General features: G+C 37.8%; 1 protein-coding gene across 50 annotated transcripts in view; it reads right to left on the bottom strand.

Moving 5' to 3' along the window:
- EYA4 (EYA transcriptional coactivator and phosphatase 4) overlaps positions 1-26,372 on the bottom strand; it is a 110,095-nt gene that overhangs the window by 51,259 nt on the left and 32,464 nt on the right. For 39 of the 50 annotated variants that reach the window (XR_014562249.1, XR_014562250.1, XM_083731253.1 and 36 more), the window contains one exon: positions 8,951-9,000. The exons of 6 other annotated variants lie outside the window; for them this stretch is intronic. Coding sequence is in view for 38 of the 44 variants with exons in the window: in XM_083731253.1 (XP_083587379.1) it covers positions 8,951-9,000 (50 nt within the window). In the remaining 6 variants the exon portion in view is untranslated. Of the gene's footprint in view, positions 1-8,950; positions 9,001-19,124; positions 19,410-26,372 lie in introns of those variants that run through there. 5 more of the 50 variants (XM_083731240.1, XM_083731239.1, XM_083731257.1 and 2 more) reach the window with 2 other exon arrangements.

Here is a 26,372-nt window from a genome sequence, read left to right as displayed (position 1 = left end):
TTCTACCTGTCTTTCTTTTAAGTGATGATTAATCAGCATTCATGATTAAGTGGGCAAGCCACTAAGTGTATAACTAAGAAGACAATTATAGCTCCTAAATATGTGAAATACATGGTATAAAACTTTGGCAAACGTCAGCTGGGAAGCCAGGTGTGCACTGCCAATCCTCACTGCCAGCTGCTCCTGGATTCGAGAAATTCTAAGGCAGCTTACTAAAGAAACAGAGGATAGCAGATAATTGGGGTACAGGTTATATAAATACAAGCACATCACTCAACTTCCCTACAATTAGACATCAAGGTATAAGCACACAAGGCAACAAATTAATGTATGTGTTATTGAGAAACTAATTTTGTAAACATGACCATATGCAACAGGAAAGCTCATAGAAGCAACCACTATTTTTGAATTTATAATCAATATTATTTTAGTGAAACACATTCCTCTGCATCAAAGACAGACTCTTTCAATCCCTCATCAGAGAGGATTCTCCATTCTCTGAATCTCTCTCCCCCAAAAGATTTTTTTCCTTACACTATTAGCACAAGACCAACTATATCAACAGAAGAACTATATCAACTGTATCTGAAGAAGTGTGCATGAACACGAAAGCTCATACCAATAACAAACTTAGTTGGTCTCTAAGGTGCTACTGGAAGGATTTTTTTTTATATCAACAGCCTATTTCTAGTCATCCTGAATAATGCAACTAAGGTGTATTATGTGTAGCCCAATGCAGTTTTTTTCTGGCTTTCTACAATATGTGGTAAGAGCATGAATGAAACATACCACACAAAAGCCCACACACAACCACCTCTCAAAATTCTTTTCATTTCGCCCTCCTGCTGCTGCACCCTGTGCCACATCTCATTCCACTGCAGTAGGCAGCTGAGGATGCCCCTTATAGGATGGATTGGACAAAGTGACTTCCACACTTTTTGGAGCTAAGCCATTTTTGCCCATTACATACATGTATACTCATATCATTATTTTGTTCACAGTTCATGAAGGTTTTAGTCATACGTCTAAAACTTGCAAAGCCTATTTGACCAGAGATGACAATGGGGCAAAAACAAAAACAAAAAAAGTACAGTGTGTATATTGTGAATAATGGTGAGTTTATTATACCATCCTTTTAAATTCCTTAAAACTATTATTTGTTGCTAGACTAGCGTGGAAGGTAGGAGACGTTCAAATGAGTCCCTTTTAACTACTATGCAGGTGCTTTTCAGCTCTGTATTCTTGTTTTCTACCTATCATCTGTGTGTTTCATCTAAGGAGTGAGAAAGAATTGAGCTGTGTTCCCAGAAATGGGGACTCTGCCATTATGCATTTCTCCTTCCCTGTGAGAGCAGCTGGTGAGAGGTGATGTCACACACATAGCCTCCCAGCAGTGAAGTTGTTCTCACTTACCAAGAGAAGGAGCGAGGGGCAAGGCAGCGGGGAGGTCAGTGCTGTGTGGGCACATCAACAGAGCTAGTCTGGTGCTTCTGTTTGTTTTTTTTATATAAATTTTTATTAAAGTTTCAAAAGTTTTTTATAACAACAAAAACAAAACAAAACAATACAATACAATAAAAATGACAAATCAAAAACAAAACACAAAAAACAAATATAATTTCAACCCTTATTTTCTTATAACTTACTTCCCCGACTTCCTCTTGCCTCCCCTTCCTGTATTCCAGTTTCCAAACTATTCTTCAGCAAATCCTTCCCTTATTTTTCACTTAATTTTAACCTTTCTTTTTCTTTTAAACTTATCCATTACCGCTAATAACCACTTATTTTCTAATCCAGCATCATTCTAACATTCATTAATTTTGCAGTATTTCTTTAGATAGTCCTTAAATTTTTTCCAATCTTCTTCCGCTGTTTCCCTTCCCTGGTTTCGGATTCTGCTTGTCATCTCTGCCAGTCCCATATAGTCTATCACCTTCATCTGCCATTCTTCCAAGGTGGGTAGGTCTTGTGTCTTCCTAGTCTGGTGCTTCTGCCAACTAGTCCACACAGCACCTCTCTGCTCCTGCCCAGCTTGGCAAGTGGCAGCAGGCCAGGTGCACAAAGCTTCCCTCCTCATTAACAACTCCTACTTCCCAGGATGCCAAAGTGCCAATGGTCAGACAGAATGGGAATGGTGGCCCAGAGGTTCCCTAAAGGTAAAGGTAAAGGACCCCTGACAGTTAAGTCCAGTCGCAAACGACTCTGGGGTTGCGGCACTCATCTTGCTTTACAGGCCGAGGGAGCTGGCGTTTGTCCACAGACAGTTTTTCCGGGTCATGTAGCCAGCATGACTAAGCCGCTTCTGGTGCAACGGAACACCGAAACCACAGCAGCGCACTGAAACACCGTTTACCTTCCTGCCGGAGCGGTACCTATTTATCTACTTGCTTTTTTGGTGTGCTTTTGAACTGCTAGGTTGGCAGGAGCTGGGACCGAGCAACGGGAGCTTCCCCCGTCGTGGGGATTTGAACCACCAACTTTCTGATCGGCAAGCCCAAGAGGCTCAGTGGTTTAGATTTTTCAAGTACTTAATCATCTTAAAGAATTTAATATGTATATTCAGAACTTAAAATATTATTCACAATCTGCCTCAAATAATTAATAAAGGGACAAAAAGGGCTAGATTTGAAATCCCAGAAATGTGTTAAACAGGATAATTTGTTTTTCTTATCAACTTGTCTTAAGAGTTAAATCTACAACTGTATGGCAAACAAACCCAACAATGAACTGCAAAGCATACAGGCAAAAGAATAAGTGGCTCCAACATTTAATTGTCAGTAAAAATAAAACTCAGAATTCATACTTTTGGCTCACTGCCTTTTTCAGTGTTCTGAACGTGAAAGCATTCAGCTGAAAAACATGTCTACAGAGATTCCTAAACTGCTGTGCACACTTTTCTAACATAACTCTACCAATATACCTTAAATCATGACCTGCAACAACCTTGCAATTCCAGTTCTGGGCCTCTTCTGAACAGCAGACAAGAAACCCCTAAGGACTAGGCTGAGACCACCATACTCATTTTCACTTATAACCAAATCCAGATTTGAACTTTGAAAGCCTAAGGTGGAGAACTGATTGCGGAAAGGCAAATCCATTTTACGCTTAAAAGAGTAGGTAAACTTACCCTACTTTGGGAATTAACCTTATATTTGGTCACTTTCAAAGAAACAATACAGACACAAACACACTGAAAATCAACAGTTAGATTGTTAAATGTAATTCACAACAGCAATACGAATTCCGGGTGCACGAGTGGATATATGGGAGCCTTCTGGATAGCTTATATGTAGTGTCATAATACAGAGAACTTATGAGACTCATAAAGAATCTTATCTTTTGGAGGAAGAATGTGTGAGTCAAAGAATCAGTGAAGATTTTCTTTCCCAGTGAAGACTTTTTTATTAGGGAGTGGGGAGGAGGAGAGAAAGAGAAACTTGCAGGATAACCAGGTTGTATAAACAGCCCATCTGCGATGCAACCACATAAAAGGCCCATGGGCAAATCCAAACGCATTAGGAGAAGTGCTTGAGGAATCTGCCAAGCAACCAGATGCTCATGATTGCAGAATTACTTCTATAGCTGTCATCTGTATCCTCCAACTGCTGTTCAAAATGTGGACAATGAAAACGGTGACCTAATAATATGCTGAGTACTACTTATATTGTAATCTGAATTATCTGTATATGTTAAATTATATGAAGATTTAATAAATTGGTAAAGTAAAAAACAGTAAAATCTGTTCTAGTTAGTATTATCTTAAATCACTTTCTTTAGATTGAAATGACTATAATTAAAGGGTTCCCCCCCCTCCTGTTACATGTTCTATTTATATGTGTAAGCCCCTATTACTTTCTTGCCTCCTTTCTTTGGCTTTCAGCTCCAGCAACTGCTTTCCCTTGTTCTGTATCACAGATCCCTATTTCCATCCTTCCTTCAGTCCTACTCATATCTTTTTATTTCACATTACAAATATAAGCAGATTCTACTGGTTCATTGCCACCTTTCTGTAATTCCCCAAATATAATCAATTTCAACCACAGCTACTTGTTGTTATCTTATATGGATACAGTGGTACCTCGGGTTAAGAACTTAATTCGTTCTGGAGGTCCGTTCTTAACCTGAAACTGTTCTTAACCTGAAGCACCACGTTAGCTAATGGGGCCTCCTGCTGCTGCTGCATCCTGAAGCAAAGTTCTTAACCTGAGGTACTATTTCTGGGTTAGTGGAGTCTGTAACCTGAAGAGTATGTGACCTGAAGTGTATGTAACCTGAGGTACCACTATACAGTGTTTGGGGTGAACTGGCATTTTCATGTGAAAAACCAAGTAATTTTAGCCTGAAATGCAAAAACCAGAATTTCTGTGGAGTGCAACTTGGTCAGAAATCCACTGGCAGCCATGCACACCTGTGACATGCTTGCATGGGGTCACTGACAAGTGCAAACCAACCCTGGCTAATTTGTACCTTTAAAGCAACGAAATACACAACAAAGCAACCTCTCCGACTGCATGGAGCCCGGACAGCCCCATGGTTTTCTATGGATCCGAGGACAATGAAACAATCGCTGAGACTGCTAGAGCGCCAGTGGCGGGGAGAACTCGTTCTGAATCTGACGGGACACAGGTTAGAGCTCAATGTTGAGCCCACCAAGTTGTGACAGTGACGGCAAAGATTGCATCTGCAGAAAACAGCAGTAGGAGACTCTTTCAGGTGGTGCGCAATTTAGTAAGTCCAATGCAGCAAAGCTAAGTAGAACCTTCTTTCTTTTGGCTTCTATGTACAAACGGTTCCTGTTGCAGCTGGTGTATTACAGATGATTTGTCTTTTCATTAGCTACTAATTTTCTCCCAATTGGTAATATCCAACTAAGTCATACTGACAGCAGACCCACAGAATTCCATGGGCTTATGTTACTTCATGTCCATTGATTTTAATGTGTTTACTCATTCTTTATTTTTTGTATTTTTTTTAATGGCAAAGCAGCACTATTTTTCATTTTTTTAAAAAAAATAAAAATTAATTAATGACCCTCAGGGTCCCTTTCAACTCTACAATTCTATTCTATGAATGCTACACTAACAGGCTGATTCTCTAACAAGCTAGTCTATCTTAATGTGCATTTCCTACCTATAACTTCCCAAAGGGCATACATTGATTTTACAGAATGACAACCTTGTGCTCAAATTATCAAACTTTTGTTTAAAATTATTACTTCTGTGGTAAATTTCCACCTTGAAGTTAAAGTGCTATAGAAACAAAATAAAATGCATAACTGTTTTACAGTAAGAGCCTAACACCAGAAATTATTATTGCATGTTCTTTCTTCTCTTCCCTTCATTCCTTTTTCATTCTAGGTACACCTAGAATCATTCTTTTCGCCAATATATTTTCCTGCATTAGTGAATTCTCTTTACATAACTGAGACACAAATATAACTTGAACGTTTCTTTCTAGAAAAGAAAAGCCAAGTAAGACAAAGAATTTGCTGATACACACATGCCACTCCAAGAATTCTCCTGACGAAGTTCCCACACCCAACTTAATTACTTCCCTACTATAAAAACATATTCCATCTGCATTTATTCTAATACTTCCAAGTCCAAAACCAACACACAATAAAGCTAGCTAAATAAATGAAAGACTTTAGCCCCAAGTAACAGGCCAGGAGCTATTCTGCAAGTGAAAGCACCTCCAGCATCCATTTTTGTGCTGACATTTCACTTTACACACAATGTTTTCACAAGACTTGTTTTAAGAAGAATGTTCATCATGCCCAATGCCTGTATGCTATGCTATAACCGTGCTCTCTAGTGCCACTAAGGCTAAAAGTTCACTGATTATTCTAAATAGTGTACATTGCATTTCTAACTTTTCTGTTTGGTCAACGATTTTGTTAAGTTCAATCTTATGCATACAAATACTAATGAAAAATTAAAAAATCAAGCAATCTCTAATTTAAAAAAATATATATACACTGAAAAACCATTTCCCAAATGGCCTAAATATTCAGTATTGCAAGGTCACTGTTTATTCTATGAGAAATGTGCATTATGATGGAAAGGCTCCAGGTAACTTGTGTACTTGTTCTGGTCAACCCATAGACTTATCAGTATACATAACTGCACCAAATGAAAATTTGGCCCCGTGTGGATTTAATGCTTTGGTTAGCCTCAGATTCATATGCTCCTTTGTCCCTTCTCTTCTTCCTCCATTCAGTATGAATAAACAGCTTGCTTCCTGCACACAGAGCTGTAGCTCATGATAAACTGTGGCTAGAATAATACCGAGGAGACCATTGATTGTAATGTAATTGTACCAATTAATGTAAAATGTAAAAATGTGAACATTCATTCATTATTCATTCAGATACACCAGTCAGAGAGCTAGGATCTGCTATAGTACCCTGTAGCTTTTGTCATTACAGTGGTACCTCGGGTTAAGTACTTAATTCATTCCGGAGGTCCGTTCTTAACCTGAAATTGTTCTTAACCTGAAGCACCACTTTAGCTAATGGGGCCTCCTGCTGCTGCGCTGCCGGTGCACAATTTCTGTTCTCATCCTGAAGCAAAGTTCTTAACCCGAGGTACTATTTCTGGGTTAGCGGAGTCTGTAACCTGAAGTGTATGTAACCTGAAGCGCATGTAACCCGAGGTACCACTGTATTATATTGAAGCTTTTCAAACTAGAAGTCCCCCCAAACAGATTCAGAAAAAAGGCAAAGAAAACACCTAATTGACAGTATAAAAATTCTATACTAAAGTCACATATAAATTAGAGATTTTAAAAATCTAAAAACAACAGAGTAACATTAAAATTAGAGCAGCATTTAAAACAAACATAAAAAACTTTAATAGCCTGCCTAACATCATAAATTTCCAAGAGTTTGCCCATTTCCCACTGCCTCCCAATTGCATATACATATGGTGGCTAGCTTGGATTTGCCTCTATGTTGGGGTGGGGAATCGAGGGTTCACAGATGTAATTAGGCACTGTTTATCAATTTGGCCTATGAGGCCATTTTAGCCTTTCCACATATGCCTACTTGCTAAAGTGTGGAGTAAGTAAAGATGTGGCTGAGCCAAAGGTGGTTTGCAGCTGACTGCTGTGGACTGCAAATTGCCATTTGTGGAGCTATGCAAACCCCAATGATCAGTTGATTGTTAGGGCTTGCCTAGCTCTATGTACGTCACCTTGCAACCCTCAACAATCAGTTGATTATCATGAGGGAAAAATAGATAACCTGATGTCACTGTGAAATCAGGTGATCTACAAGTGGCTTTCTCCATGTACCTGTCCAGCTTGTCTTGTGGGGTGGGGCAAGATAAGGATTTGACCCACCAGATGGGATATAATTCCCCATCCCTGATACATACTATAAGTGAAACGGCCTTAAGATTGGGTGAAGTTATATAGTATAATCCTATATACTTCTTCTCAAATTACATTCTATTGAGATCAATGGGCCTAACTCCCAGGTAAATGTGTTTAGGACTGCAGCCTTAGAATGCTTTCAACACTCTGGTGTAAGAGGATAGATTTGAGCTAGGGAGAGACCCTTATTCAAACCACCACTCAGTCATAAAGTTCTCAAACCAATCACTATAATTTAGGCTAACATACCAAACAGGATTGTTATGAGGGGTTGCAGCAATCGTATATCCTTACCTTGAGTGCTTCAGATGAAAAGCTACATAAAAATCTAACAAACAGTAATACCCAAAATGATAAAAAAGTACTGTACAGATTTTATATTTTGCTTAAACTAGACTTTACCTCAGATAGTAATAAACATAGCTGGCACTACAATGCCTTAAGACTAGCCCCTTCTCTTGAAAAGCAATTGAACTCATATTTTAGAATGGCTAAAAACTATACACTCACTTAACTGGGTTTCTTAATTCAATTGAAAATATCTATATGCAGCAGTTACAGATATTTAAAAACTCTAGCATTTAATAAGAACAGGAAGGAAAGATGGAATCTCATAAAACAGCATGGAAAAGGAACATTGTTACCATTGATCTTAATAGCAAAATTCTCATTGATCTTGGTAGGAGAAGGACCACACTTCAAACTACACTCAGTTACATTTGGACAATATTCATCCTAGAAAATGTATTATCCACTGCAATAAAGAAACAGAATGAAAAATTCTAAGGATTTTTCAGTCATCCAGTAGATCTTTTAGGAAGCTTTTAAGAGGTGTTTGGTTCTCAATTTAAAAGACACAACATGGTGACTTAAAAGGTTATTTTCAGGATGGGTCCTGAAACTCATTCTTAATAGAAAATGTTTTGTGTTTCTGTTAGCTGCTAGTGATAAGTCAATTTTTATCAAGATACTGTGATTGTTTAAAAACTTGTACTATTTAGACCTATTTGAAAACAGAAGCAATGGATGAAACAACTCAGAAAAGGCCTAAATTGCTTCATATTACAAATTTCACACAAAACAGATGTAACAGAACATAAATACTGGGTGGCATGTTTACAGTCATTCTTACTTACTTTATTGTCCAAAATAGAGACAAAAGTGTCATAAAAGTAATGTATGTAAAACAAATAGTAAAACATGTCGAACAGTGTACTGTTTTCCAAACAGTAGCATTTTTACTCTACATAAAAAACTAGAAACATTAAAGCTGAAAATAAGTAACAGTACATAGACAACAATAAAACAGAGAAACCAGACTTTTTTATACAGTAATGTCAAAATTACTTGGTCATACATATGATTCTGCATGCCAGCATTTAGCTCTTAATCCAGCCAAAATATAACCTCTAAAGTGAAATATATTCAGAAGAATACAAAAGGAGTTATTTTCAGTCTATGAAAGCAAATGATCTTCCATATTTACATTTATCTTTACCTTTCATAATTATTCTTATAAATAGCATCACTGCTTCAAAGCACTTGAATTTATCAAAGCACTGTTTAGTTGCTTTACCTGGAATTCTGAGGTTCTGAAACATCTGAATCTGTGCACGCTTTCTTCACCTGCAACAGAGTATGATTGCCAGTTACTTTCCCATGAAACAACGAAACAGAAAAGTTTCCTCACCTACAGTTCATGCACTTACATCACACAAAATGGACAGAGCCCTGCTCACCATGGTCTCTATAAAATACTTCTCACATTTTACAGTGCGGATATGCAATACTAAACAGTGTGCTTCATTATTATCCCACGAACAGCTGCCAACTTAACTTCCCCTGACTCCGCTAGTATGTAAAACGTTCAGCTAAAATAGTTTGGGAGTAGTCTGACTTGGAACAAAGAAACCAAAGAACCAGGTTCCCTGCTTAAAAACGAGAAAGCCAAACTGTTCTCAATTTTGTAAAGAAATGTTTTCCCAACTGATACGGCTTCTGTTTCCTGCTAAAGCTCACAATAATAAACACCAGATTCTGTGGCAAAAGTGCAGTGTTAGCTAAATAATTCATACATTAATTTTCATCTTCTAAATCCGGTATACTTAATGTGTGTTGCTCCAGTTCAAATATTTTGCAAGTATTATCCATATGTATCTATAATCTAGTATGTACTTTGTCTTTTCAATCTGCGCAATAACTCAATGTTTATCATGGAATGAGCAAACATAAAATATTTATTAAATTTGATTTTCCACATTTTGCATAGCGTTTGTGTCTTCTGAATCTCATATGCAGTATGACCTCCTATTAGATGCTTACAGCGTTTTAATCGAAACTGGATCAATTGTTATCAGTATGTCCTTTAAACTCCTAAATAAATTATAGCTGTGTTTTATACAGAACATTTGGTATAAAATACTTTATAATCTTAATTACTTAAAATTTAAAAAACCCAACATAATTCCTTCATTTTTGCAATATGTGGCAATGTTACAGGAGGGATAACAGAGGACGAGGCATAGTGATCTGCCAAGAGTGGTCCAATACAAAAAAACGGGAACTTCACCTAGTTCCAGGCTCATATCCAATATCTATTGGCTGGGTTCCACTTAACAATAAACCACAGGATCCTACTATTAGAATGTGTGGAAAACCTTGGGCTTCAATGCTCCCTGTTCCGTCTTCTCCTCTTTCACATCCACATGGAGGAGACTGAATGTTCAAGTTTTTAAACTTGCTACCATCTATTATGACCAAACTCATTGTACATGATGAAGTCATTGAACCTTTCCAGCCAGTCTGCTATTCATAGTCTTTTTCCAGCAGACCATGGCTCTCCTCCCACTCCAGCCAGCTCTGAGTGTGAGGTGGTGGTTCTGTCAGAGTGCGCTGAGGCAGCAGTTTTTGAAGGCTTCCCTTACCTTTGACTTTCCAAGGGGAAAATGAATGCAGAACTAGTGGGAAGGCTGTCAGGGTCCCAGACCTTCCAGAATAAGAATCTTAGTAATTCCTGGCTGGAAAGGTCCAAGGAGTTCATAAGTAGATCACTTGATCAAGGACTGGAAGGGTGAGAGACAAGGGAGCCAATTCCATATGTCTGTGTATGAGATGTAGTGAGTGTATGCCTGCCCTTTCTGCAGCATCTTTCTTTTCTACTGCTCAGCTGTTTCTAAGTCATCTGAGCAACAGCAGAGGGAGGCTGTATAAGTAAGTGCCTGTGTGTGAATCTGTTACAGGGAGTGGGAGAGCAAGAGCACTTTGTCAGCTCAGGTCATCCACTTTGGTTTGGGGCTCACCTACTGCTGGCATGTGGCTCCCAGAAAGTTAGCACAGGGGAATGTAGCCCTCCTCTGTGACCCCATCACATGGGAAGTATCTTCCATTTCTTCCTCTACAGATCAATCTGACTTGCAGAGATTCCATTCAAAGGTGATTTTTATAAAAGCACAAATTTAACCCTGCATAAGCTGGAGTAGCATAGGCTCTGGTGCCTTTAGCAGAGGCTTTTTCCTCTTGTATGTCTTGGCAACAGAGTGTAGTGAGTATTTGCATCAGACTATTTTACTCTCCTTTACTATGACAAACTGCAGCCTCTGCAAAACATGGCTCCCCTTTAATATCCCCTAAATCTTTCTACTTACAGCAGTAAAAGTGGACATCAAGATGTATGTTTAGAAATAGTTATTCTAGGATACACACAAGTTAGGAACCCTCTACTATTTAAAAGAGTTGAAACTGGTATTTTATACATTCTGTTGATTAAAAGGGCAATTTAATTTACCAGATCTGTAAACAGAAGCCACTGAAGAGTCAGGTTTCTCCATCCTACTCCCTTCATTTGCATATGCAAGAAGATCAGCAGCTTTTGCTTTTGCTTTTAAACCAGAAGTGGAGAATGTCTAGCCCACTGCCCCACTTTGACCTACCAGGCCATTCCTGGAAAACCACACCCACCTGCCCCATACCTAATGTCATATGTGATGTTGGGGTAGAGCGAATACCATCGTGGTCCTAAAGGAACAATTAGGAGCTTAAAATAAGCTCCAAATTATTGCTGAATAAAGGTACACTCCCCACTCCAATAATTGATAGGTGGCTGGAACATACCTTGCTCCAAAATCATGGTTTGCATTGAAATGACTGCTAAAATGGAGCAAAAATCCTGTTTTAACAGGGGTTTTAATGCAAACCCCTTTGTGAATGTGGAGCAAGCTTTTTTTGAAGGGACACTAGGAGTGACCCCTCAAAGAGCCTTGTCACTTGATACCATTGTGATGTCAGGTGATTGACAGGTGAGTGCCCTCACTCACCTGTCAAATTTAGCTTGTAAAGGATAGGGCAGATATAGATCTGGCATGCTGGGAGAAAGGTCCTCTACAACTGTTTTAAACAAACCACAGTTCCCCATATCTGAACTGAAGGTTTTGAGGCTTGTTTAAACTATGGCTTAAGATCAAGCCAGGATTTGAAAACATTGTTTGATTCTGTATTTTTCTCATTCATCATAGTTTGAACAAATGACAGTTAAACTGGCTTTCGTGATTACCAGGAACTGTGGTGTATTTAAAAGGAGATCTGCTAGTAGACATGGAACAGGAAACAATTGTTATGTCTGAACTGGGCCTAAATCTTAAATCTATGTCAAAACAAAAAAAAATCCTTCCAGTAGCACCTTAAAGACCAACTAAGTCAGTTCTTGGTATGAGCTTTCGTGTGCATGCACACTTCTTCAGATACACTGAAACAGAAGTTTCCAGACCCTTCTATATAGTGAGAAGGTGGGGAGGGGTATTACTCAGAAGGCTGGTGGGAATGGGTGATTGGCAGATAGCTGTGATGAGCCTGTTGACGACTCTTAACGACTGCAATAGGTCTTACAGGAAGAAGCAAGGGATGAAAAGGCCAGACCTTACGCCAAAGAATAAACGGACATAAATCGGACATCAGGAATCACAATACAGAGAAACCAGTAGGAGAACACTTCAATCTCCCAGAACATTCTATACAAGATCTCAAAGTAGCTGTTTTACTACAAAGGAATTTCAGAAATAGACTGGAAAGAGAAGCTGCTGAATTACAACTTATCACCAAACTTAAAACCATTCTTATCCCATTATACATGACAAAGCCATTTTTCACCTTTTCTTTCTTCCTGTAAGACCTATTGCAGTCGTTAAGAGTCGTCAACAGGCTCATCACAGCTATCTGCCAATCACCCATTCCCACCAGCCTTCTGAGTAATACCCCTCCCCACCTTCTCACTATATAGAAGGGTCTGGAAACTTCTGTTTCAGTGTATCTGAAGAAGTGTGCATGCACACGAAAGCTCATACCAAGAACTGACTTAGTTGATCTTTAAGGTGCTACTGGAAGGATTTATTTTTTTTTGTTTTGACTATGGCAGACCAACACGGCTACCTATCTGTAACTTAAATCTATGGGCAAAGACACTGAACTAAAGGAGCTAGGAAGATAAAGGATACGCTATCTGAACTTCTTATTACCAGATCTGCATATATTCTGAAAGTGCTAATTTGGGGAATTGATAATACTACTTGGGAGTTGCAATGGTCATATGCACCTTGCCAAACAGAGCAATTTAGCAGTGATCAGCGAAAATGATTATTACTGTGTGCTTGGTCCTATGAACTAGCAATAACTGCATCAGGGTTGCCATTCTACTATTTATTTACAATAAAATAATCATATCAACTAAATATCATGCCAAAGAGCAAAATCTTATTTTATTAAGAATGACCTTGCCATTCTTGATAATGGGCAAGCTTGGCTTTCTTCAGGAAATGCAAAAAGAGCACTTGATTTAATAAGGGTATAGGATGTGTTTGCCAGCGGACATTCATAGGATCAGGGCTAGCATGAACCTTAGGGGCTTTCCCTATCTAGCACAATGACAACACACATTTCTCAGAATAAAGCCAATTCATACACATAGTTCTGGGACACGTATGTGGTTTCAGCTGAACTGAGCTACTCAATAACAATATTTTACTCGGCTCACAAGTCAGACACCTTTCGAATAGTATTGGTACACTACATTGATTCTCAGAATTGTGTTCAAAGTCCAATGGTGAGAACAGATGGCAACATGCAGACGTTTGTGTGCATTCTCAGGTGCATTATGTGCACTTGGCACAAGATGCAATGATGGAACAGCTGGCAACATGCATTATGACAGGTGTACAGACAGCTTGAGAGGATGCCACATAATGCCACCTTCCTGTCATAAGATCAGGTAAACACTGGCTCAGGGAAGTAGAGGGATTGTCTTACCAAACACACCTAAGGTGATCCATACAAATCTTTCAGCCTGTTTCCTATTGCAGGATTACGGCTAGAACACTAGACCAAGAGGTTAAGAGAAACAGCCTGCCACCACTTTCTGCTGCAGCAACAGAGACTGCAAGAGAAGGGGTGGTCTAGAATCTCAAATCATGCTTTATTTGACAGTCTGCTTCCAGCAGCATTTTGTGGGCTCAGACAATCTGGATAAATGCAGCCTGCAACATAAATGTTTTTTAGCAATTGGAAGTGGCTCAGTAAGAAGCACAATGAGTTTATAAACTAATCTGTAACTCATATTCCTTTTTCAATTCATAGTAATGGAAACTGATGCGAACATTCAAAAGATGGCCTACTGATCAAATACTCCAACTAGAATCCCACATTTGGCAGAGGAGGAGAATAGGAATGATGCAACACGTTAACAGAAAGGACAAAATATCATAACAAAAGTTTATCCCCCCCACTCTTTCAAGCTCAACACAGCTTATATAAATTCTCTACTGACCACCACCACCTATATCCCACTTTATTCTAATAACACTTATGAGACACGTTAGGCTGACTGATAGTTCATTCACAGTTTTCCTTTCCCCTGCGCCAATTCAGAGGTAAACAGTGGGTTTCCCTGGAAGAAAGCAGTGGGACAAGTGGAAGTGTACTTGAACCCAGAGGGTGACCTCTCTACTCCTTCATTGCCTCATCTGGTCCTCCATTTCCACCCAGCATTCTGGTACCAAACTCATTTACATATCTTGTAATTCTGATCATATGAAAACCTTTCTTAAATCCCTTCACCGGCTTTCTACCTACTTCCACATTCAGCATAAGATCCTTATTCTTACCTTTACAGGCTTTTATGGTCATACCCTGCTCAAACATCTCTCTAGGTCAGTGGTTCCCAGTCAGGGGTCCATGGCCCCATCCTCTGTCTTCCCTCTCCAACAATTTTTTTTTTGTCTTTTTTGCATGGTAATGTATAAAATTTTATGGTCTATTTTAGCACTGTGTGGTTTTTCTATATACAGTGGTACCTTGGGTTAAGTACTTAATTTGTTCTGGAGGTCCGTTCTTAACCTGAAACTGTTCTTAACCTGAGGTACCACTTTAGCTAGTGGGGCCTCCCGCTGCTGCACCACTGCAGCGTGATTTCTGTTTTCATCCTGAAGCAAAGTTCTTAACGTGAGGTACTATTTCTGGGTTAGCGGAGTCTGTAACCTGAAGCGTCTGTAACCTAAAGTGTCTATAACCAGAGGTACCACTGTATTGGCCAAAATTGGTTTTGAAATCACACCGCGATAACAATTTTGACCCGGTAATACACAGTAATATAACACTCCACACACGAGAGAGAACAGGGTAACCGACATCAAGGCACCGCCAATATCGCATGATCTCAGCTGATCACACTGCTGAAGTGAGTTGTCTGCCCCTCACGCTGGTAGAGAACAGGGCAGCTGATCACTTTCAGTTTAAGGCACTATGGTACTACCTTCCCCTGGCACTGAGAAAGAGCAGCTTTTCTTGGTCAGCAGGAAAGCAGCAACAGCCACAGCAGATGTGTATCTTCTCTGGCTGCCACCACTGGCTGTGGCTTGATGCACCCCCCCCCCATCTTCATCCCCTCTACCATGCGGCAGAGGGGTCTCTGCTTCCTCTCCTCTCCCCCATTCAATCTCCGCAGCTGCTCCTTCCCTCATCCCACCTGATCTGCACACAACCTACCCGCCTGACCTCCATGACTACAACTCCTTCAATCCCTACATCTGATCTGTACGCATCCCACCCACCCAAATCTCTGTGACTGCTCCTTTCCTCATCCCCACGCTTGATGTCCAGTTTCAAACACTGTGATATATCAGAATATCCTGATGTTTAGCTGCTGATATATCATGATGAGCCAGGTAACACTCAACCCTAGTCTGTTTTTTAGCATGCCTAAAATAAAAATTGCTTTGTAGAGGTAATTAGAGTTATCAAAATTTTCAAAAGTAGGGGGGGTGTGGCTTGGCTTTTGAAAAATAGGGGATCCTCAGTAATGACCTAATAATGAACCACTGTTCTAGGTAGTTGTGCCAAAATTTCATAGAAAATGTGGGTTTTGTTTAGGTATTTGAATGAAGTAAGAGATGTCATCACACTGATGATGCTCTGGAAGGTAGCTCTGGAAGAAGGGGGAGACCTTCAGACAGTGGATGAACGGAAATGTCACCGATTATAAATGTGTATATAACAACCCCTTTTTAATTATATTTTAGTTTTTTATTTCTATTGTTGCTTATCTGAAAAGGGTACAGTGGTGCCTCGCTAGACGAAAATAATTCGTTCCGCGATTCTCTTCGTCTAGCGGTTTTTTCGTCTTGCGAAGCAAGCCCATTGACAGCTTAGCGGATTAGTGCTAGAGCTGTCAAGCGGCTTCCAGCGATCAGCTGTTAAGCGGCTTATCAGCGGAACAGCTGATAAGCGGCTTAGCGGCTTAGGAAAAGGGCGAAAAAAGCAAAAAAACGCCGCCGGGGGACGCAAGATTTTTTCGTCTTGTGAAGCAACCCCATAGGGAAATTTGTTTTGCGAAGCACCTCCAAAACGGAAAACCCTTTCGTCTAGCGGGTTTTTCGTCTTGCGAGGCGTTCGTCTTGCGGGGCACCACTGTATTCAATTAATAGCACAATCCTAGCCATGTTTCTAAAGTAAGTCCAGTTGAGTTTAATTAAACTTACTTTCAGTAGTTATGTATAGGACTATAGCTATAGGCTGCAATCTTATACACCTATACCTACATCTGAGTAGGCATTCCTAGAATTTCACTGTTAATGTATAACTGTCTGGAGCATACAAAATGCTACATGTCACACTTCTGCACAAGTTGTTGTTGTTGTTTAAGGCTTCTTTATTTGTTACAATTAATGTTTTCTGCTTCTCTTTGTATTAGTTGTCTGTGCAAAAATCCACACATATTGTCTTTTTTCCTCCTTTAATATTTACTGCCAGGCATATGGGGGGGAGGAATCCCTAGCTACACCTATCTTCAATAGTTAGGGGCTCTCTTAATAGATAGCTATTTCTAAAATTACAATTTTGATCAGTTATAAATAGGTTTACAAGATTTGCATCTGCGTATTTATTAAACTAATAACTATGTTCTAACCCATCCAAGCCCATCCAAGCAAGGATGTCAATTTCACTGCTGTGTTCTAACTATTAGTGCCTTACAACTAATATTAATGTAGTCCCTTTTTGTTTAACAAGTATCTTTTCACTATTCAGTACTTTTAGAAATAAGCACATAGGATCTATTTTTCTTTTGTTTTAAATCATAAATGTAAATATGTCTACATTTACATAAATAAATTTATTTACATCTTCATATTAGGAAATACCAGGATTTTTTTTAAAAAAAACCCTGACAGTATTGCTTTGCTAAAAATTATATGCATGTCTACTCAGAAGTAAATCCCACTTAGTTCAACTATATTGTACTTTAAGACTGAAATCCTATACACACATGTACTTGACAGTTACTCCCATTGATATCAGTGGCACTTCTGAGTGTGTAGCCTCTCCTTCAAGTGGACATACATAGGATTTTCTTGAGAATCTTCAAAAGTCAATTAGCTAGAGAAAAACCTAGAACCTTTCTACAGTATATGCAGTTTGTTCTGATTTTTTTCTCTATTTGCTTATAATGAATGTTTCTATTTACTTCATTGGACTTATATACAGGGCAAATTTCTTGTTGGTTTCCCATAACCAAGCATTTCACAAATAGAAGTACTGGTGCACATTTAAATCACAAGAAAATATTTTTAGACATCTCTGTCAGACTGCTCCAAATGTTAAAAATAGGTTTTTAACCAATGTTATTTAATTCTAACCTAGATATAACACACATTATATTTGTTCATCATCTCACATTACACACTGGTAAGCAAATAATACCCGTTATCATTCAACATACATTTAATAAGTTGTTTGACATTTGTCTTTCTTTAACAGCTGTCTTGCGTTTTCTAAACATACACTCATCATTTTTACAACATTAAATTTGAGAGGACTTTCCGGATGCTCTTTTATGTTCCAATTTATGGAATTCATTAAACTATTTTATAAAACCACAGTGTAATTATAAATAAAGCCTAACAAAAATATTTTTGAAAAGGGGGTTGTTTAATCTAAACATTTTAAAATGTACTAGTAGGAGTTGTTCATAGGTAAAATTTTAGTGTTCTAAAAGCTGTTAGTTTAGAAGCCAAACCCTGTCTGATTAAAAAAAAATATGGTTCAGCTGAACTGAAATATGAAAATACTAAGCAATCTAAGAAAAGAAACATGTAATTGGATACTGCTGCTTGCTGTTCACTAGACCTTACGAACCAAGTTGAGGAGCATATTGGCTGTAATAATTTATCATACTTTCCTGCAAAACAGTGTCCCTTAACAATACAACTCCCTGCAGCTCTAAATCTATTTTCACAAGTGGACAGTTCAAGCATTTTAATTTTTTTCTCCAAAACTTTACTTCCTTTTCTAAGGTAATAAAATACTCCTGAAGCAAAAGACTCTCCCAAGTTCTCTTGAATGAAAGAGACATTTAAGAAGCAGTAGTTGTTAACGCCAATTCACATTACGAATCCCGAAGTGCAATATAGCACTTAACTCTATGGTCTGTTGTTCTCCTTACAAGGTAGGAAAAACATTTATGTATACATAGCTATAGCATTGCTTAACTACTATTGTTTTACAGCCAAATACATTACTTGCATCACTATAAACTATATCAAAATCTTATGAATTCTTTTTAAACCCAGATAAACTGCTACAAAAAGCAAGCTCAACATTTTAGCTCTGGAATGTCAGATTAAAACATCTAACAATGAAAGAAATACTATAAATGATGTGTTGTTTTCTATTCCAAACAGCCATTAGTCTATGAAACATTGCAAAAAAAGTATTTAAAAGGCATTCCGTGACACACAAAGAGCCTAAAATTCAAAACACACTTATCCTGGAGTAAGCCCCACAGAACACAGTAGGGGTAACTTCTGAGTAAAAATATACAGTATAGTGCTATTATTTTTTTGAATGAAAACGTATTTCTGCCAAATGTCTGATGATCTTGCGTCTCTCCAGAAACATAATTAAAGATTTCATTTATTAGAAAAAAAGCAGGATGCTTACTGTGAAATGTATATATATTATGAACGCATATTTAAATAACTATCATTTATGAATGATGGTTGAAGCTAGAGCAGTTAATAACTTCCACACATATGAGATGTGATTAATTAAAAAAAACCTATTAAAACATGCAAAGTAAACTAAGGAATATTATCCCTAAATAGGAAAAAATCTCATTAATGATTTGATTAAATAAACAGACACTATTTAGTCTCAACTGCTTTCTGAACATGCTAATCATTGTCACATATGGAAATAAATTACAGGCTTACCTCATTTCCCTCTCAAGATATTTAAAAGAATTCCCCAGACACTTTGACTCGAATTTGGGAGGGGGGAGCATATATTAAGTTCTGCACCAACAAAATTCCTCTACCCAACACTGGAAATGTGTAGCCAGTTACAGGATCAGATAATTCTGTAGACAGCACGATTGTCTCAAATTCAGGTAGAACGAAAGACACTTTGTTCTTCCTTAAGCAGTCACCGCAGGCTCAGTGGGCTTACTTAAGTTAACTAAAGTGAGATCTGGATAGTAAACAAGCTTGGCTCAGACCAATGGCTTTCCACACCCTTCTGTTTATAGTAAGATGACTTGCATTCAGAGGTCACCCTCATCAACAGCTTCTGTCTTTCAGTGGGTATCTTATGTGGTGCATTTATCCCAAGGCTCTTTTAATGAATCCAGCTCCCCAGCCCCTACTTGCCTGCTGTCACTGTGACACATCTGCTTCTTATTGTATGAAATCCCTTTAAAATTTAAATGCGCAGAGCTATGCCTATATATACACATACACTATATCAATGATTCATTCTAGATGAAGTGTAAACATACTAACACTAAAGCGTTTTTATTTTATTTTTAAAAAATGTGTTTTCTAAATGAAGCAGCAGCAGTAGTGGTAAGAATAAATAACATATCTGTCCCAGGACTAGCATGTAAGAATTAAGTAGATGTTTCTGGTAACATACCAGACACGAAAGAGAACTGCCAAATAAAAGTGGACACTACTTAATATCCACAGAAAATCTGTTCTCTCTCCTCCATAGGCAGAATCAACTCAACAAAAAACAAACAATGCTGATAAGACTTTTTTATTCATTCATGTTACCACCATTTTTACCATAGTATATTTTTGTTGCAGTAGTACAAATATGTGCTTTCAATAGTACTTTGAATGTTAAGGTAGGAAATAAATATTCTGAGTATTCTCTAATGTTATTGTTCTTATTATTGCAACAATTATTATACTAGCTGCCTTTAGCATATTTTAAGGCATATGTTGCAACAGTTGTGTAAAACAATATTTAATATTTTTAAAAATAACAATTCAGTTTACTGATGGTCACGTATCGTATTGAGAATTCTGCTTCCCACCCTTTCCTTTAGAATAGGAAGTATAATTTTACACTTTACAAAGATGCAAAATTCAGAAGCTCGGTGGAGAGTTAAAACTGAAGATGGCACTCTCTCCCAACATGAGCACAATCTAGCTTGCTGTGCAGACTTAGCATTTGAGTGAAAGTTACACCTGCAGAACATTGTCGGCACATTGTCCCAGTGCAACATTTAAATGACAGCAGCTTGACTCTGTTAAAGCTAATAAAACATGATTGATGACTCGGATTAAAAAGCTATCTAAATAGATTAGGATATTTGTGCCATCATTTGACAGCTCCAACACTTTATTATTAGAAAGGATTGCCAGGACCATGAGGGTCATTAATAATGCTTACATTTAGGACCATCTTCCACATTACTTTTTAAAAGACACATGAGTATTCTCTACCCCATGTCCTCAGTGTATTAAAGGAGAGGTAAAGGTAAAGTATATATAATGAAGTACAAGCTGTATTTGTGAAAGGAGAAAAAAAATCCTTACCATATAAATAGCCCTTTATAGACATTATCTCAGCAACTCTGGCAACAACCCTGTAAGGCAGGCTGATACTATGATTCTAATATTACAGAGAACAGAGGTCGAGGTGAAAACAGTAATAGCTTGCCTAAGATCACTAGAAAGTTAATTGTTGGGATGCTGTTTAACTGAGAACTTCCCATTCACAGTCTATTCTGCACTAGAAATATATATAGCACATTCTAGATTTTGAATTTGATGGACATTCTCATGTATCTAACATCTGGTTGTAACTCAGAAATGCATAACTTTTATTTTAAAAAGTTACATAGCAAATGTATTATGCACATGATTTTTAAAAATCTGCTCCCAAGCTCTCATAGTTATTCTTGGAAATATTATTTACAACTGCCTCTCTCCCACCCCCAAATAATACAGAGCATTTGCACTTCCCTAAACAGGTGCCCCTCAGCTGTAATTATCCGAAGCATTAACATCTCAAGTAATACTCACTTTGTTGCATTAACTAGCATAAACCAAGCCAGACTCTATTACAATAAAAGCCCACTGAAGCATGTTTAAATTCTGAAGGAAGCATATTGTTATAGCCTTGTTTTTTACTGCTACAACAGTCAAAGGGAAACCGAATAAAAGGTGCAATGCAGTAACAGCAACTAAATCTGTATAAAATAAAACCTACGCAAACATGTTTGTTATATGGTACTGCAATGCTTTTCTTTTATAAATTTAACATAGTTTATAATCTGAACATTTATGAAAAATAAAAATACAAAAAATTAACACCAAAAAGCTACCCAATGCATATAGAACAAAAATAAAATATTAGTTTACAGATGGAGATTAAATGTCTTCCAAAATAAAAATGCCCTTGCTCATCTTCTGATGGTATCTCCATGCCAATAAACTGATTTTGCTGGTGAATCCTCTTTTCAGAGAATCCTCGAAACAGAAGTTCTGCAATTGAGAACTCAAGATCACTAGCAAAGAATACTCATATCATTCAAACGAGTTTCTAAGACTCTGTATGGGAAAACAAAGATAGCTGAAGTGGTTTAAAACTACTGCTGAGGTTAAAAAAAATAACAAACAGACCTTCGCTTCAAATTTGCTATCTACAACTATGGCAGAGAATGGGAGGCATTTTTGTTCAACACTGAGGAGAAAGCTAATGGTGATATTCAACAGAGTCATACTCAGAGTAGGCCCACTGAAATCAATAAACAAGGGGCCTACTCTGAAGCTTAGTGAAATCAACGAGGCTACTCTATGACTTAGTTTGATGCAACCCAGTGTAGATACGGTCCAAAGCTCATGCATGTACAACAGGGGTCATCAATATTTTTTGGACTTGTGGGCACATTTTGAATTTTGAGTGGCTGCACACAAGCAGGACCTGAGTGTGAAAACATTCTCCCCTTCTGTGGTTACCAGCAAATTGGTATTTATAAGCATACTGCCTCTGAAAGTGGAAGTAGAACATAGCCATCAGGGTTAGTTGTCAAACTGCCTATTATGGGAACAAATTTCACTATGTGCTGTATGAAGAAGTACAGTACTTTATTTTGTATGTCCTGAATCTTCCAACATTTAGCTTCATTAGTTGTCCACAAGTTCTAGTGTTATGAGAAAACTGTAATTATTTTTCTCTGCCCAGTTCCTTTACACCATGCATCATTTTATACATTTCTACCATGTTGCCTTCTACAAGCCTATTCTCTGAACTACAAAAACAGAAATATTGTAACCTATTGCTTTGATCATTTTGGTTACTCTTTCCTGAACCTTTTCCAACTCTACAATATCATTTTTGAGGACGATGACCAGAACTGTACACATTATTCAAAATGTGGTTGCACCATATATTTATATAGCAGCGTTATAATACCAGAGTTTGCCATCATATCCAAAACAATATATTTACAAATGAATGTTGATCTGTAGTAGTATACTAATTTTTACTACTTCAAATGTCAAATTCATATTTTATAGCACCTTCAGATCTGAATGTTCAAATAATTCACAGCTTATTTTAGTAATTGAAGCACAGTATATATGGAAGAAGCCAGGTTTCAGGTGGAAAGTTTGTGGCTCTGAAGGTGATTTTTAAAGTCACAGTATTCTGTAAGAGTTCCTGTTCAGCAAAACAGAAAATAGAGAGATACAAGGTGGGGGTGGGGGGGTGAGGAGTGGTTTATCAGCTCACAGTTAAAAATTACTAGTGAAGTGGCCACATTTCCTCATACACAGTAAGCCACGATTTATGGCATACCATGATGTGTGAATGATGCCACTAAGAGAAAAAGAAGGGTTACAGATCAACTTCTGAGAAAATATAGCAGGCAAGTGATATAAGACAAAGATTAAGTAATCTGTGTGGAAGAATGAAAAACATTACATAAATAGAGACAAAGAAAGAGCAAAATTATAAGATGAAAACATTGGCTAAGATTCAATGGCACTTCCACTCATGCAAAAGGAAGGGTTTCAGATTGCTGCCAAATTCCCCCACAACTGTAGACCCTATTCCACTTGCTTTGGAGGGAACATGGAGTTACAGACAGAAAGGAGGAGGCAGAAAGTACAGTTCACTAAATGGAACTCCACACTCAGCTCTTTGGATCCAAGCCACTGTACATCAAAGAAAAGAGGGGAAAAATAAAGCACTAGAAATTAGATAACTGCAGAGATGTCCACATTTCAAAAGGAATAACTAAATAAAATTAGCAAAGAAATGGTAGGAACTTGTGTAGTGTTCTCTTATGCCAGCCTTTTTTAATTGCCTTTAAAATGAGATCCTTTGTCATAACTATCTGAAATGTGCTAAATTTCCTAACGTCAAGATTACTAGGAAGCCTACAAATTTCATACCACTAGATAGGAAATGATACTATGCTACAAGTAGCAGAAAATTGGCTGAGTTTCCCCTTAATGAAAAACAAAAAGGGGATGAGTTTGAAAAATCAATAAATGAAAACTAAATGAATGCAATTTGAATGGCTGGAGGAATGAAACTACTTTTTGTTTGCATACCCTAAAACATAAAGCTATGTGAATATGCAAGAAGGATAGAAGTGTAGGGGATAGGAGTCACAAATGTTTCAAAAATAGAGGTATATTTGAAAGTACACTTTCAAAGAAAGTAAATAGAAATACTAATAAAATATATTTTATCCTTTTAAAAGAAAAAAATAGCAAAGGAAGTGATAAAATAAAATATTAAAGTCTGCTTCAAGTTAAGATTCAGGTACAGTGGTACCTCAGGATGCAAACGGGATCCGTTCCGATGCCCCGTTCGCATCCTGAACAGAATGTAAGACGTGACAGCGCGTCTGCGCGGGTCGCGTTCCGCCGCTTCCGCGCATGCCGTCATTTTGACTGTCTGCGCATGCGCAAGCAACGAAACCTGGAAGTAACACACTCTGTTACTTCTGGGTCGCCGCAGAGCGCAACCCGAAAGCGTTCAACCTGAAGGGTATTTATCCTGAGGTATGACTGTACTTGTAGATGCCCAAGATGGGAAACAAAAATAGGGAGAGAACAATCCCTGTGTGCATGTGTGTGCACATAAAGTTTCTTAAACAAGCTTAAGGGGGGGGGAGGAAAATGCATTAATTGCACTTAGTTCCCACTGAAATCAACCAAACTTTAGTCATGACTTACCTGTCCCATTTATTTCAATGGGTTCTAAGCAAGCCCAGATAATTATGAAAAGTATTTGTGCAATTGTACAAGATATTGAAGGTAAATAAGAGTGTTAGAGCAGCTTATAGCCTAAAAGCAGAACTTATTTATTTAAAGTATTTATAAGCTCTCCTCTCATGGCAGCTTCTAATTCACAATAAATATTCTTTCATCAATTTAAAACTATAAAACTCTTTAACAATAGAGTTGATAGAGAACAAGAACTAGCAACATTTATCACAAACTGTATTCAGTCCAGTAAGAACAGGAAAAAGCAGGAACACGCCAAAAGTAATTAACCAAAGCATGTGTGCCCAAAGCATATGTGTAAACACAGAACGGGAGAAGAACTGCAGCCTGAATACAATATGTCCTTACATGTCGAAAACAACAAGAGACCTTCAGAATGAAATTTTGATACTGGCAATTTGAGGTAGGGCCGTGTGTGAATACTATATTTGAGGTGGAATTGATATCATCAGTACATGACATGCTATCACAATGGAAAAGTCACTGTTCTCTTAATAGGGAGTGCCTACAGCTGATATCTAACATAAGTCAGACTCCCTGAAATCAATGGATGCAAGTGCAATCCTGTCAATGATTTGACTTTAAATATGGCAAATGTTGGATAGGAAATGTTTTTACTGGTGAGCATTCTTTCCCAGCATTTCCTGGAGAATATGCACCAGTGTGATAGTTTGCATATCTGTGGGAGTTAGTTTAAAAAGTTCCACCTTGACATGGAGTAAAATGAGGATTTTGCCAGTTTAAACGCTTTAAAATATTATGTTTAAATGTATCATTTCAAATAAAGGAATTATACAAACATGCATCCCTCAAAGAATGGGGGAAAACTAACAAGCAGTTAGGTGTTTATTGCACATCCCTAGTTATATGTTCAGAACATTGAGAATTTGCACTGAGAACAGAGTTCATACCCTGGCAATAGGAAAACATGATGGTTGGAGCAAAAGCTCCTTCCATTTTTGCAATGGAACCTTTGGATCCAACCCATTTCTTCTAACATTATCCATTTACAGATATTTCCAGCTTTCCTATACTCCAAGGGGAGGCAGAGGTATGTCAAATCTTATTACCTTAAGAGCATGGGAAAGTTGGAAATGCCTGAAAACATCTAAAGTTTAGAAAACAGTTCAATATGGAGAATTTAAAAACTGGATCCATTAAGGGATAGGGTCTTTCTACTCTGAAGATTTATTCTCAGAAAATGAGTTCCTTCCATTCGTGAAACCAAACTTTTAGATCCTGAAGCTTTAACATTATTTTATACATATCTGAAGGAGTATTAAAAATTACCGGTACATTTCTAAAAATATGAGTTTCACTAAAATTTATTTCCAATTTCTGCTTCAAATGTACACACACAATGCATGTCTTTACCACAAAGAGAAAATATTATCATTTATATTCCCATCAGAAATAGGATCTGTGAGCAAGGCATATCTTATGACGGTCCCACAATCCACTGGACTCTGGATTTTGTCACAATGCAGTTAAAGTCAGAAAAAAACACTTCAGCATATCCTTAACAGTAGCAGGACTCAATCAGGCATGAAACAGGCAACCTGCCCAGGCTGGGGGGGGGGGGGCACACTAAATTCCTGTCAAGTTTATTCACCCAGCTCCTAAATATATGGCATCAGAAAAAAATATAAAACTCTAAAGCTATACAAAATAGTATGCTTATGTCTTCAATCTTTTGGGCATCCTAGTTTATTATAGTTTAGGCCCTATTTAGACATCTCTGCAAATGGGCAATTCATTTATTAAAAATAATAAATGGAGGAAATCAGTGTTCTGGAGTAATAAACCTCTTGTAAAGACACAAACCATCTTATTACTTCAAAGTCCTAGTAATAAAAACCAGGCTGGACTTTTGAACTTGGGATAATTTTTTTTTGCAAAAGGACGATTCCAAATCATGGTGTAAAAACA

This window comes from Podarcis gaigeae (genome assembly GCF_964106915.1).
Source record: "Podarcis gaigeae genome assembly, chromosome: 3".
Lineage (NCBI taxonomy): Eukaryota > Metazoa > Chordata > Lepidosauria > Squamata > Lacertidae > Podarcis > Podarcis gaigeae.
The sequence above is the reverse complement of the archived record's forward strand: the minus strand, read 5'-3'. Positions and strand labels throughout refer to the sequence as shown.